This window comes from Giraffa tippelskirchi, chromosome 5 (genome assembly GCF_054371585.1).
Source record: "Giraffa tippelskirchi isolate mGirTip1 chromosome 5, T2T-mGirTip1v1.2.pri, whole genome shotgun sequence".
Lineage (NCBI taxonomy): Eukaryota > Metazoa > Chordata > Mammalia > Artiodactyla > Giraffidae > Giraffa > Giraffa tippelskirchi.
In genome coordinates this window covers 110902845-110915969 of record NC_137279.1, presented here as the reverse complement: position 1 = coordinate 110915969, position 13125 = coordinate 110902845, and the positions used below count along the sequence as shown (strand labels likewise).

The following is a 13125-nucleotide window of genomic DNA, read 5'->3' as shown; positions in this document are numbered from 1 at the left end:
GTTTTGGACTTGTGAAACAGAAACTACCATTTTGTTAATAAACTCTTATGTTTTCAGCTTTCTTAGAAATAAGATAATAAAATTAAATGGTTTGAAGAAAATGGAACTGAGTAGGATGAACCAGAAGGAAAAGAATATAAATGAAGCACTTTTATAGCTCTGAATAAATTGTTTGGTAGTAGTGGTACCCCCTCCCCCAACAATTAATTTAGGCTTGTGATCTTGGGACCATTAATTTTTTTTAATTTATAGTATAGTTGCTGTATGGGCTTCCTTGGTGGCTCAGACAGTAAGATATTTACCTGCAATGTAGGAGACATGAAGGGAACGGCAGTCCACTCCAGTATTCTTGCCTGGAGAATTCCATGGACAGAGGAGCCTGGTGGACCACAGTCCATGAGGTTGCAAAGAGTTGGACACGACTGAGCAATAACACTTTGATTTTCACCTAGTTGCTGTACAATATTGGGCTTCCCAGATGGAGGAGTACTAAAGAATCCACCTGCCAATGCAGGAGACACAAGAATGTGGGTTCAGTCTCTGGGTCAGGAAGATCCCTGGGATAGGAAATGGCAACCCAGTCTAGTATTCTTGCCTGGAAAATCCCATAGAGAGAGAAGCCTGGCGAGCTGGTCCATGGGATCACAAAGAGTCAGACATGACAGTGACTGAGCATGCTCGCTGTACAATATTATATTTTATAGGTGTACGGTGTAATGATTCATAATTTTTAAAGGTTATGCTCCATTATAGTTATAAAATATTGGCTATATTCTCTGTATTGTATAATAAATCCTTATAACTTATTTTATACCTAATAATTGGTGCCTCTTAACCCCCTACCCCTATATTGCCCCTCCTGGCTTCTTTTCTTCATGGGTAACAACTAGTTTGTTCTCTGCATCTGAGTCTGCTTTTTTTTTTGTTATATTCACTAGCTGTATTTTTTAAATTCCACACATAAGTGATATTACACAACATTTGTCTTCTCTGTCTGACTTATTTCTTTTAACCTAATGCCCTCTAAGTCCATATATATTGTTGTAAATGGCAAAATTTAATTATTTATGATGAGTAATGGGCTTCCTTGGTGGCTTAGAAGGTAAAAGAATCTGCCTGCAGTGTGGGAGACCTGGGTTTGCCCTGGATTGGGAAGATCCCCTGGAGGAGGGCATGGCAACCCACTCCAGTATTCTTGCCTGGAGAATCCCCGTGGACAGAGGAGCCTGGCAGGCTGCAGTCTATGGGGTCACAAAGAGTCAGGACTGAGCAACTAAGCCCATGATGAGTAGTATTCCATTATATATGTACACTACATCTTTTTTATCCATTTATCTGTTAGTAGACACTTCCATATCTTGCACTTGTAAATAATGCTGCTATGAACATTGGTGGGCATGTATCTTTTCAAATTAGTGTTTTTCATTTTGGATATGTGCCCAGGAGTGGAATTGCTGGGTCATATGATAGTTCTGATTTTAATTTTTTATGAAACCTCTATACTGTTTTCCAGGGTGGCTGCACCAATTTACATTCCCACCAACAATATATGAGAGTTCCCTTTTCTTTACATCCTCACCAACATTTGTTATTTGTATTCTTTTTGATGCTTGCCATTCTGACAGATGTGAGGTGGTGTCTCGTTGCCATTTTGATTTGCATTTCCCTGTGATTAGCAGTGTTGAGCATCTTTTTATGTGCCTGTTGGCCATCTGCATTTCCTCTTTGGAAAAATATACACTTGGCAGAATGTTACTGATCAGTGAATATGGGTAAAGAAAATACATAAGTTCTTGGTACTAATCTTGCACCTTTTCTGTAAGTTTGAAATTTTTAAAAAATAAAGCAAGTATAATTAGGTTTTTGAAGCATAGAAGATTCTGTGAAGAATGTGACTTCTCTTATTTCTTCACTACTAATTCCTTTTAGTAACTTATTATTGAATGCTGCTGCTGCTGCTGCTAAGTCGCTTCAGTCTTGTCCGACCCTGTGCGATCCCATAGATGGCAGCCCACCAGGCTCCCCCGTCCCTGGGATTCTGCAGGCAAGAATACTGGAGTGGGTTGCCATTTCCTTCTCCATGTTATTGAATATCTAAGAGCAAATGTATTTCTCATTGTAAATAGATAAGTCCTGCTTTACCCTGACTGAAAATCAGCTGTAGCGTCTGAGACTTGCTGTTAAAGCGGCAAAATACAGACCCGAGAGCAGAATAATATTTAACAGAATCAAGATTGTTTTGTGGAAAAAGGTCTCGAGTATTGGTTGAATAAGTACTACTATTTTCTTGCTTTTAGATATTTTATGACCTGGTCAGACAGATAAATAGAAAAACACCAGTGGAAAAGAAGAAGCCTAAAAAGAAATCGTGTCTGCTGCTTTAGACCCACAGTAAGCAGCAGCTCTGAGCCAGGTAAGGTGCTAAAAGCAGAACAAACGCCTTTCTCATCCTCTTAGGTTGGGCTTTCCCCAACGTTAACCACTTCCCACTTCACCTATTGGGGTATTTCCAAGCTTCTGTAATTTGTAAACATAAATGTGTTATATAACTTGTAGATATGTTCATCTGTTGGAAAATTTGTCTTTTTCTCAATGAGGTTCTAGGCTGTCTGAGGGAGGGCAAGAATCATATCTGTTTTGCTCCAGAGCATTCTCAGTACCTAGTATAGAATGGGTATTCAAAAATTAGTGGTTGAATGAATAGAAAGCCTTCCAAGGACACACCCAAATTCATACTGAATTGAAGTGGAACAGTGGTTCATCTGGGGAAAAAGTGAGTTTTGCCTCTCTTTGAATTAAGCAGAAACAAAAGCATGTAATGTGCTATTTTATGTCTGGCTTGTTTCACTCAAAAATGTTTCTAAGACTAATCCTTGTTGCATATAGCAATAGTTTATTTTTATTGTATGACTACACTAGCAGTATATTTATGTATTCTGCTATTGATGGACATTTGAGTTCTTTTCAGGAACGAGTATGATTCCTGTGCACTTTCTTATACAAGTCTTTATGCACATATACATATATGCACATGCATTTCTGTATGTAGGAATTGAATGACCAGACAGTACACTGTATATGTGGTTAGCTTTAGTGAAAACTGTTAAGAAGTTTTTCAAAGTAGTTGTACCAGTTTACACACGTGCTAGCAGTTTACGAATTCCACATCCTTCCCAAATTTGATATTGCCAGTTTTTGTAACTTGAGCAACTCTGCTGGGTATGGTGGTATGTCAGTGTAGTTTTAGTAGTCATTTCCTCTCAGGTATGGGTTGACTTCTTTCAAATGTTTCTTCTGTAGGTCTCTAAGGAGTAGTTGACTTTAAGTAGCACTTAAGTTTTCATTAAGTGAACCCATTGGAGAGAAATTAGTGGCAGCATTGAAGCTGCCTATCAAGTGAGAAACCAGGCTGTGTGGGGCCATTTGTTTGTTCTTCTTTAATTACATATTTAAATCCCCTGAACAGTTTCTGCTTATGTTCATCAACTCTATAAACATTCAGTTCAGTCACTCAGTCATGTCCGACTCTTTGCGACCCCATGGACTGCAGCACGCCAGGCCTCCCTGTCTGTCACCAACTCCCGGAATTTACTCAAACTCATGTCCATACCAAAAAAGAATATTTTCATGAAGTGGGTTTATGATGTAATTTGATGCTAATTATGGGACTGTTACTAAACTTGGTCCACTTAGAGGAAAGTCAGTTGCTCCCCACTTGAGAGTTGGTTGTGCTAACTCTTGTTAAGTCCCTCGAGTCCATTTAGTAGATTACCTCTTCCAGAGCACCAAATTAACTAATATGTGCTTCCTTAGAGATATGAACAAATCTCTCTTAGGGGAAACAACTGAGTAATTATGCCCCCTTTTGAAATAAAGTAGAGGGAAAGCAGAAAAGTTCATAGGTTGCCTCTGGTAGTCAGACTTCAGAACAACAGCTTCTGGCCACATGGTTGCTTTAGGCTTTTAGTGAAATCTTGAGTCAGTAACTATGAATCAGCTCTCTGAAGAGGATTATTGATAAAATTGCTGGTATTTGCGTTTCTTTAGGTAAGGGTACAAAGGTAAAAAGAAACGAGAACTCCAGTTCCTGTTCTGAAATATATTTAACTCTTTTATAAATTAGTTGACTGACTCATTTCTATCATTATCTTAGCTGACTCTCACTGAATTTCCAGTTCTCTGAAAATGTCCTTTTAGCTTATGTTTAAAGGAAGAGGTGCCATCTTCTGGCCTATTGTGAATATTCATTCATACACACACTACAGTGTATTACTATGAGTTTTACCTTGGAGGAAAGAAATCTTGACTTAAATCTAGAAATAGGACTTTCATCCTGGTTGCATAAATTCTTAGACTCTGATAGGTAATTCAGCCTTCAATATATTTAATGTTATCTGGGACCTCTGTGCCTATTTAATAATACCAAATAGTAGGTCACTTAGTAATCAGGATACTTTGCAGAGCGTTTTGCTGTGATTACAGGCTTGAAGTGCCATGTTGATCCCATTTAAAAGGTACTGAGACACAATAAATTTAAACAGCAACTCTTAAGTTTTTTTAGAAAGAATGTGTGAACCTTAAGGGCAGCTTATCTAGCCTTAGCCGTTAGGCAAAACCATATTGAAACATGTTAGTCTCTTTCTAATATGTCCTACTTTTGAAAACGGAGGAAGGAAATCACTCCTTTAACCTAATTCTTTTCTGCTGAATAGTAAACCTTACTTTGAATTTTCTGCCCTTGAAAACAGGCATCAGCTATTTCTGTATCATCTCTTTTTGATCTAGCCTAAATTGGAAGAGGTAACTCTAATATGGAGTTCCCTGGTACCTCAGATGGTAAAGAATCTGCCTGCAATGCAAGATACCTGGGTTCAATCCTTGGGTTGGGAAGATCCCCTGGAGAAGGGAATGGCTATAAACTCCATACCCACTCTAGTATTCTTGCCTAGAGACTTCCATGGACAGAGGAACCTGACAGGCTACCGTCCATGGGGTCTCAAAGAGATGGACATGACTGAATGGCTAACACTTAGTAATACTTACAACCCTAATATAATAATCATAAAGTGGTTGAATTAAAGAATTTTCCATGGAAAGTTGATGCAGGTATGAGTTATTTCCTTAGCAGAAAAGGAACTTTTAAAAATAAGGTGATAATGGGGTAGAAATGAAATCATCACTGTTTTCCTCTGTACAGACAGGACTGCCGGATATATTGTGAAACACTAAATATAATAAAACTATTTTTAAAAAATATTTTTAAAGAGTTTAAAATAACCTTGTTACTATATCTGTTTAATATGTTCAGTTATCTAATGATCAGCTAAAAGCTTTCTTTCTATAATATTAGATATCTGTTTACTATCATGTTCTGACATGAAGAGATTAAACATATATATAAATATATATGTATATCTGTATCTATTCAATGTTCTAGATTACAGGAATGAAGAACTGTTGCCTAATTGGAAAGTGCCAGCATTCCAGACTTCAAAAAATAAATCTGAAGAGGCTTCTCCTGTTTTATATATTATGTGAAGAATTTAGATCTTATATTGGTTTGCACAAGTTCCCTGGAGAAAAGAATTGCTCTGTGTATATCTCTTGGAAAATAAGACAATAGTATTTCTCCTTTGCAATAGCAGTTATAACAGATGTGAAAATAAATATACTTGACTCTAATATGATTATACAAAAAAGCATGGATGCATTTCAAATGTTAGATATTGCTACTATAATCAAATGATTTCATATTGACCTTTTTATCATGTTTCCTCCCTGTCAAGCACTAAAAAGTTGAACCATTATACTTTATATCTGTAATGGTATAGATTATGAAAATTTGCCCTCAAACTCATTGCAGCAGATAACTTTTTTGAGTCATTGACTTCATTTTATATTTAAAAAATTATGAAATATCATTCTGTCACTATATTCTAATTAAAATTGTTTGTGCATAATGCTTTGGAAAAATGGGTCTTTTATAGGGAAAAAACTGGGATACTGATTTCTATGGCTTTCAAAGCTAAAATATATAATATACTAAACCAACTCTAATATTGCTTCTTGTGTTTTACTGTCAGATTAAATTACAGCTTTTATGGATGATTAAATTTTAGTACATTTTCATTTGGTTTGTGTGTTTTTGTTATTGTTTATAGATTTAAGTCCTTTATTTTATAATGATCACATTGTTTTAAATGCAGCAGTAGCTCCTTTCTGACTGGTACCTGCAGAGCACTTGGCTTTAAACCCCTAAGTAAATGGTGATTTCCTCTATGAACAGACCTCGCACTTTCTGTTCTATATATATTTATTCCTATTATACAGTAAAATACATCATACTACATACAGTAGTTTTGTATATTCTCTCTTGATCTTAAAGATTGTATCTTATTGAATAAAATATCCCACTGTGTATTATTTTTATATGTAAAAAGATAAGTTTAACACTGTATCAGGGTTTAACTTTTACTATTTCTAGTCTTCCCCAGCTTGTAATTTCATCAAGGAAATCCTTTTGCCATTGTTAATTTGTTGAGTATAAGTCCACCATGAAATGTTATGTAAAATTTTTCAAATTTGCTTTATAGTATTGTAGATTGAAGTATCTAAGAGAAGTGGGTGAAAGTGAAAAAGCATATAAAGGATGTATCAGTTGCTTTTTCTTCAACTGTGTAAGTAGTAGTATAGTGGTGGTCATATGGAAAAGGTTGCTAAGTTAAAAATTTTAGCTGGTTATATAGTGGTGCTTTTCTTTTCCTTCCCAGTTTTTTCCATTTTTTTATAAAAGTTGGGGCTTAAGTAGATCATGGATCTAGAGTGATATGACTTATGTATACCGTGAAGTAGAGCCAAACAGCTCATTAGCCACTTAAGTACTGGAGAAGGAAAGAAGCTTGGGAAACCCTGTGCCTTGTTACTGAATATCAAGGAGACCAGTCCTAGAAAGTCTAAATCATTGCTCAGGGATCTAGACACTGTCTCATTGCAACTGGGTGTGAAGTAGTGTTCACGCCTTGCTGAGACTTTCCAGGAGTGTGGTCAGCCCCATCAGTTACTAAATTGACATTTAAACATCAGATTTCAAATGTAAGTTCTGACCAACCTGAGAAAATGTTAAAATATTGTAAAAAAAATTTTTGGAAATTGTATTCTTTTAAGTTTCTAATAAACTTAGTTACCTAATACTTACCTTCTGCTGATCCAGTTATACATATGTCTGGGACTAAGGGGCCAGAATCTCCTAAATGCAATAATTTAAAAAATAAGCAAAGCATTAGGGCCAGTCTGTCCAGGTCATTGTGGCATATTTTAAGGTCCTCTAAAGTCATTCTGTTTTAAAACACACCTCACAAACATTCCTTTGGACTTAAAATCATAAACAAACATCTCATCAGTGAGCAAACATTTCTAGATATTACCTGTTACATAGATTGTGTAGTTATTTGCCAGATTAAGTAGGAATTATTTTAAATAAGAATAACTCCCAAGTTCCAGTCTGCTTAAGGAGTAGCGTGAATTCCATGTCCCCTGTTTTAGAACATGACAGATATTTTTGTTACATCTTATACAGTCCACTTGGGATAAAGGTAGAATTGTGAAGAAAAATGCCCTTCTGGCACACGGGAGTGTGCAGAGCGGGACCAGCTAAAATCAGAGATGTGCATCGCTATCTGAAAGAAATCTGCCATTGCTGAGCAAGAGGGAAAGGTATCCTGTTAGAACGTGAGATAGGTGTGCTTTTATAATGTCTCTATATGAAGTCCTTAGTCTTGGTTCCATAAGGGAAGGTACCTGAAAATAATGGTGTATTTTTATAGCATAAAAATGTTAAAGTCCTCAAGTATATTATATGAATCTCATATGGTATTCAAGAACTGATACCATATTAGTATGGCTATTTAAAGTATAATAACTTTGGTTATATGAGTAATATTATGATTTAAAGGAGACTTGATGTCATAGTTGATAGTTTGCTCTTTCCCACTTTGAATACAAACAACTTGAATGGCTTAGTAGTGCCCCCAAACAATCTTAGTTTTAAAAACTTAACAGTAAATATGTAATCTATAATTTTACCCTCCACCAGGGGGAGCTTCAGTATCAGTTAACACTTCTACCAGCATTGAATTAAAAGTATATATTAAAGCCATCTATTATATAACACTGCGTGCCTCACCACGAGGCAATAAAAGGCCTTCCCTCGTGAGAGAAGATATAAGAAATTCATCTGAAATATGAATAGTAATTCACTAGTGTGGCCACAGGCTAAATTCTCTTAGAAATGTTTCAAGATGGATACTGATGTTACTCTTTTCCCCTACAACTTTGAACTGATCTCTGGCACCTTGATTTGCCATCATAACTGGTGCCTTTTACTCCTTGGTGAAACAATATGTTTCTTAGACGTTAGAATATACTTGGGAAAAGTTGCTCCTTGGGAATATACTGATCTTTATTACCAACTTTATTAAAACGATATACTTGGCCTGGGACTGTTTTTCTCCACATATGAACATTCTTCATTTTCTGGACCTCCCAATTTCAAATATTTTGCCTCATTATTCTCATAGGTACATATGTCTTTGTTAGCTCATGATCCAATTTTTGTTTTCAGGACTGAGAGACAGAAAGATATAAAGATTACCTCAGTAGTTTCCTTTGTAAGCAAAGTAGAATGTTAGAGGGTGTAAAATACGCTCATAAATATGTGTGTCATGAAACCAAAGTGTGAAGAGTTGGTCAGGTATTTGGAGTAAGGAAACAAAACCTTTGTTTTATTTGGGTCATGTACTTATTTAAGGTGCTACTTAAATGTGTGTTAAAATATAATAGCCCCTCTTGACTCAGCTCCAGACTTGAAAGGGAAGAGTGGTTTGGTTGCTTGTCCAGGGTCTGGAAAGAGCCCATCTTGCCGGGAAGGAAATGAATGTGAGCTTTGAGGCAGTCTGGCCACCCAACTTTTAGCATTTCTATTCTCCAAAAATGTAAAAAATGCAAATTATTTTTGAAAATGTAGTATCGACATTGCCTTCAACATGGATTTTTCTTACTACAGCTTCATCTTGGGTTTGTTGAATATATAGCCCATTCATCTAATGCCATATCTTGCTTAAATATTCTTGTTGAGAACAGCTGGAGACTTTGAACTGGGTGCCTAGTTCTGTTTTCTAGGAGACAGCATGAATTCTATGTTGCAGACATCAACAAGAGCTTGTTAAGAACTTTCCTGTGGTTCTGGGCCCAAGGTGTGACATACATTTCCTACTGATGGCTTCTCTTAAGAAGCATGGGCTTGGCTGTTCCTTTTGAGGAAAAATCTTAATAAACCTTCCCATTTTAAGCAGTGATGTGACTCTTATTTTGAGGTGTTGTTTTCAATGCACTTTTAAAAGCTTAACCAAATGCAAGTTCTTGTGTCTACTTTCAACCATGTAAAAATTCTTGCAGGCTTTACAAAGCAGAACAAAGCATGACCCTTATAGGCTTATCAGCAAATATTCACTATGCCTCTTTGGTTTGCCAGGTGCTGACCTGCATGTTGGGAGTACATTAGAGAATAATACAAACCAAAATCCCTTCCCTTGAGTTTCTGGCAGGTGTCAAAAGGGTGTGTGTGTAGCACTATGGAGAAGAGAAGCAGAGTAAAGGGGCAGCAGTTTGGGGCAGAGGGAGTGTGGTGGTGGTCACCGGTTTAGGTTTCACTGAAGTTACTCTTGCATAAATATTTGAAATGTGCAACCCATATACCTGCCTGGGGGGAGAATGGCCTTCCATGCAGATGCCTGATGTGTTGGAGGACCAGCAAGGAGCCCAGTGTGGCTAGAGCAGAGGGACCAAGGGGGAGAGTAATAGGAAATAACAGAGGTGGGGGGATTGGGTCAGGGCAGGTTTCCTTCACCTTTTACTGAGCAGAATCCATGGAAGGGATTTTGGCAGAGGATATAACATGCTCTGAGTCAGCCTGCCATCTGGATGGCTCTGGCAATTGATTTGAGAATAACCTATAGAGGGCCCAGGATGGGAGCAGAGAGGCCAGTTAGGGGACTTGAGTAATCAAGTCTGGAAGTGGAGCCAGCGGAAGTGCTGACACATGTAGAATGTGTGTGAGAGAGACAGAGAGGAGTCAAAGATGACTCCCAAGATTTTTGGCTGATAAAGTTGTGAAGGTTATGACGGGAACAGGTGTGGGAGGGGAGCAGGAGTTCCATTTTGAACATACCACGTGTAAGACTGTGTCAGATTCTAGAGTTGTACAATAGGTGGTTAGATACAAGTCTGGCATTCAGAGAAGGAGGTCCAGACAGGACATTTACATTTAATATTAAAGAACATGAAGCTGAATAGGATCACTAGGATTGATTATTGACAGAAGAGACCCACAGATCCCATCATGAGGTTGAGAGATGAAAAATTAGCAAAGAAGAACACGGAGGTCACTGGTGACCTTGATGGGTCATCAGTAGAGTGGTGGGGGACAGTATCTGGAACGGGTATAGGAGAAAATGGAAGGAAAGACAATGGAGATGTCAATGGATTACTCCTAAGCTGGGTGAAACAGTGCACGCATATGTGCTTACAGGCACACAGGTGAAGAAGGAGTATGGGCAGGTATAGTGGCAGAAGGGAAACAGTATGCGGTAGGTCACCAAGAACCAATAAAAAGTACCATAAAGGAATTTTAAGCAAAGTAGCATGAGAAAGGTGCTTTCTGTTCCGGGAGATCTGAAATGCTTCAAGAGAAGGCTTTAAAGGATGGAATCTTCAGCAGGTGAGACTGGGTTGGAATGTTACAGGCAGATTTCAGGAAAAAGCAAATGTGAAAACAGGAACCAGGTGTGATATAGTTTCAGTTGGTGTTAACGTGGAAGTAAGAGAGAGGCTGGAGCCACATCATGACAGTCATTGAAACAGGAAGTTGGCAACTAGTAGGTTGAGCTAGGCAAATAGCAAGCACATAGCATCGTATGGGTGAGTCCTGCAGAGGGCAGGGGTGTGGAGATTTCCAAAATGGAGAGGATGGCAGTTGCAGGGTGGCACGGCTTACTCTCCAGGGATTCTAGTAATCTTCCCAGCCTTCAGTTCTCACTTCATTTTGCCTTTCTCTAATGACGGTGATCTCAGGCATATAGTTATGATCATTCCCAAACAAAACTCCGTTTAGAAGGGAACCAGCATTAACACTTTGAGACTCAAAGACATTAGGACTGAAGAGAAAAGTCTTTTTTTGCTTTGTATTCCTCTATTTCACCTGACATAAGTCTGCTCCCCTCAAACCCTTTGGTACCTGGTGGGCATGAAGTAAATATTAGTTCACATCTTCACACCCTCCCAAGCTCTCCTTTACTGTTATTTCACAGCAGGAGACAGCAGCCCCTCTGGCCCTTCCTTTCCCTGGGGATTTACCATTTGAGTGAGAAGGCTCTTTTCCTCAATCCACCCCTTTCCCCCCAAGATCCCATCATCCAGACCTTCCCTTGTGGGTAAAAAGCAAAGCCACAAGCCACAACTTTGTAGCCCCTGTTCACCTTGCCTTTTGAATCACTAGTGTCTTTCCAGTTGGATGGGTTGGGAAATTTGAAGGAGCCATCAGGATTAAGGGGATGCTAAGTATGCAGTCCTATTCTGGAGAGTGGGACTTGGAATTGTGGGATTAGGTAGGCAAGTTGGGACTCGGTAGGCACTGGGGCCTGCCTGCCTTCCTGGAAGAGGATGCATTTAATGGAGAAGTTTAAAGAAGATATTTGATCCCTGTGTTCCTGGTAGGGTCCTGAAGCCAAGACCAGGAACTTGGGAATTCTTTGGGCTCTTGAAATCATGGATGCAGTTGTACCTGACCCCTTGTTTTCTGGAATATAAATTGATATACTTGGACTGCAAAGCAGGGGTTCTGACAGGAGCAGGATTCCCTAGTTCAGTCCTAGCGCAGTGTACTTGGGAGGCTTCAAGTAACAAGTTGGGGGCATCAGGGATGGAGTTACCAGCCTTGGCACGTCTGCTCAAGGAGCAGAGTCTATGCAGGGATTTCACTGCTATACTCACACCATTTGGAGGAATCTGTTGCTTCTTGCTTTTAAAAAAATGTCTGCCTGATACCCTCCCCTTTCCCACCACATCTCCACAAACAACTTGCATGCTGCCTTGCTGGTAGCTCAGCCCCTGGGAGACAATGTCTGGAATGTGGCCAGGAGTAGGACTGGAGGTAGGGAAGGCGCTCAGCACCCACCTCTCAGCTTCCTTCCCCCTTGCCCCACCCTGACCCTCCACAGTCACAATGGGGGAAGGAGAATCAAGCAGACTCTATGTCCCCAGGAGGGGTGGGGATCCCTGGCAAAGCAGGTTAAGAGAAACTCCTAGGGTATGTGAGACTGGGGTCAGATGTTGCCAGAAGGGACAAGGAGATGAGCCAGATCAGGAAGACCTGTGGAGACAGAGCAAGTAGAAAAGGAGAAAACTTGGAGGCTGGGGTAAAAGCCATGTCATCCAGGTTGGAGCCACTGGGATGGAGCAGGCGTGGGAGAGAAGTGACTGCACTCACCTGCAGGGCCTGAGCCCTGGGCCCCCGGGACAGCAAGCTAGGTGCAGGGAGCTGGCTGGGAGGGCGGCCAGGGCTCCCCAGACGGTCTGTGTTACAATAGGATTGGCCTGGGAAGCCGGTGTGGAGATGCCAAAGGAACAGGCCAGGGACCCAGGGCACCGCACAGCAGCTTGGGAGAGGGTTTGTGGTGGGGAGTTTGCTCTCATGAAGGTGACATTGGCCCAGCTTCCCTCTCCTGGGGAGTGAACTGAGGAGTGAGATGTGGGCCTGGGGAGGCAACTGAGGAGCTGTGACTGCTGATCTTTTCTAAAGCAGGAGATGCAGGATCCGGGCTCAGCCCGCTTCAGGGGCTCACTCTGAGGGGTAGAGGTCATATGGAGAGGAATGAAGAAGAGGAGTTGCTGCCCTGGAGGTATTCACAGTCTGGGGTGACTTACAAAATAAGTCCCATGTTTGGGGGCAGGCACAGATACAGCCTCCAGGGAAGGGTTTGCACAGGAGATACCCTTTAAACTGTAGCGTGAAAGATGAGTAACAAATCAGCCAGTCTGAGGCAGTGGGCAAGGTAACAGGTCAAAGATCTA

The 13125-nt window shown here is 39.8% G+C and overlaps 1 protein-coding gene across 4 annotated transcripts in view; it reads left to right on the top strand.

The window, feature by feature from the left end:
- RAP1A (RAP1A, member of RAS oncogene family) overlaps window positions 1-7194 on the top strand; it is a 79181-nt gene extending 71987 nt beyond the window's left edge. For all 4 annotated transcript variants that reach the window (XM_081492720.1, XM_081492721.1, XM_081492722.1 and 1 more), the window contains 2 exons: window positions 2298-2413; window positions 5438-7194. In XM_081492720.1, coding sequence (XP_081348846.1) covers window positions 2298-2384 — 87 coding nt within the window. In that variant the 3' untranslated portion in view covers window positions 2385-2413; window positions 5438-7194. The remainder of the gene's footprint in view (window positions 1-2297; window positions 2414-5437) is intronic.
- Window positions 7195-13125: the final 5931 nt, after the last annotated feature.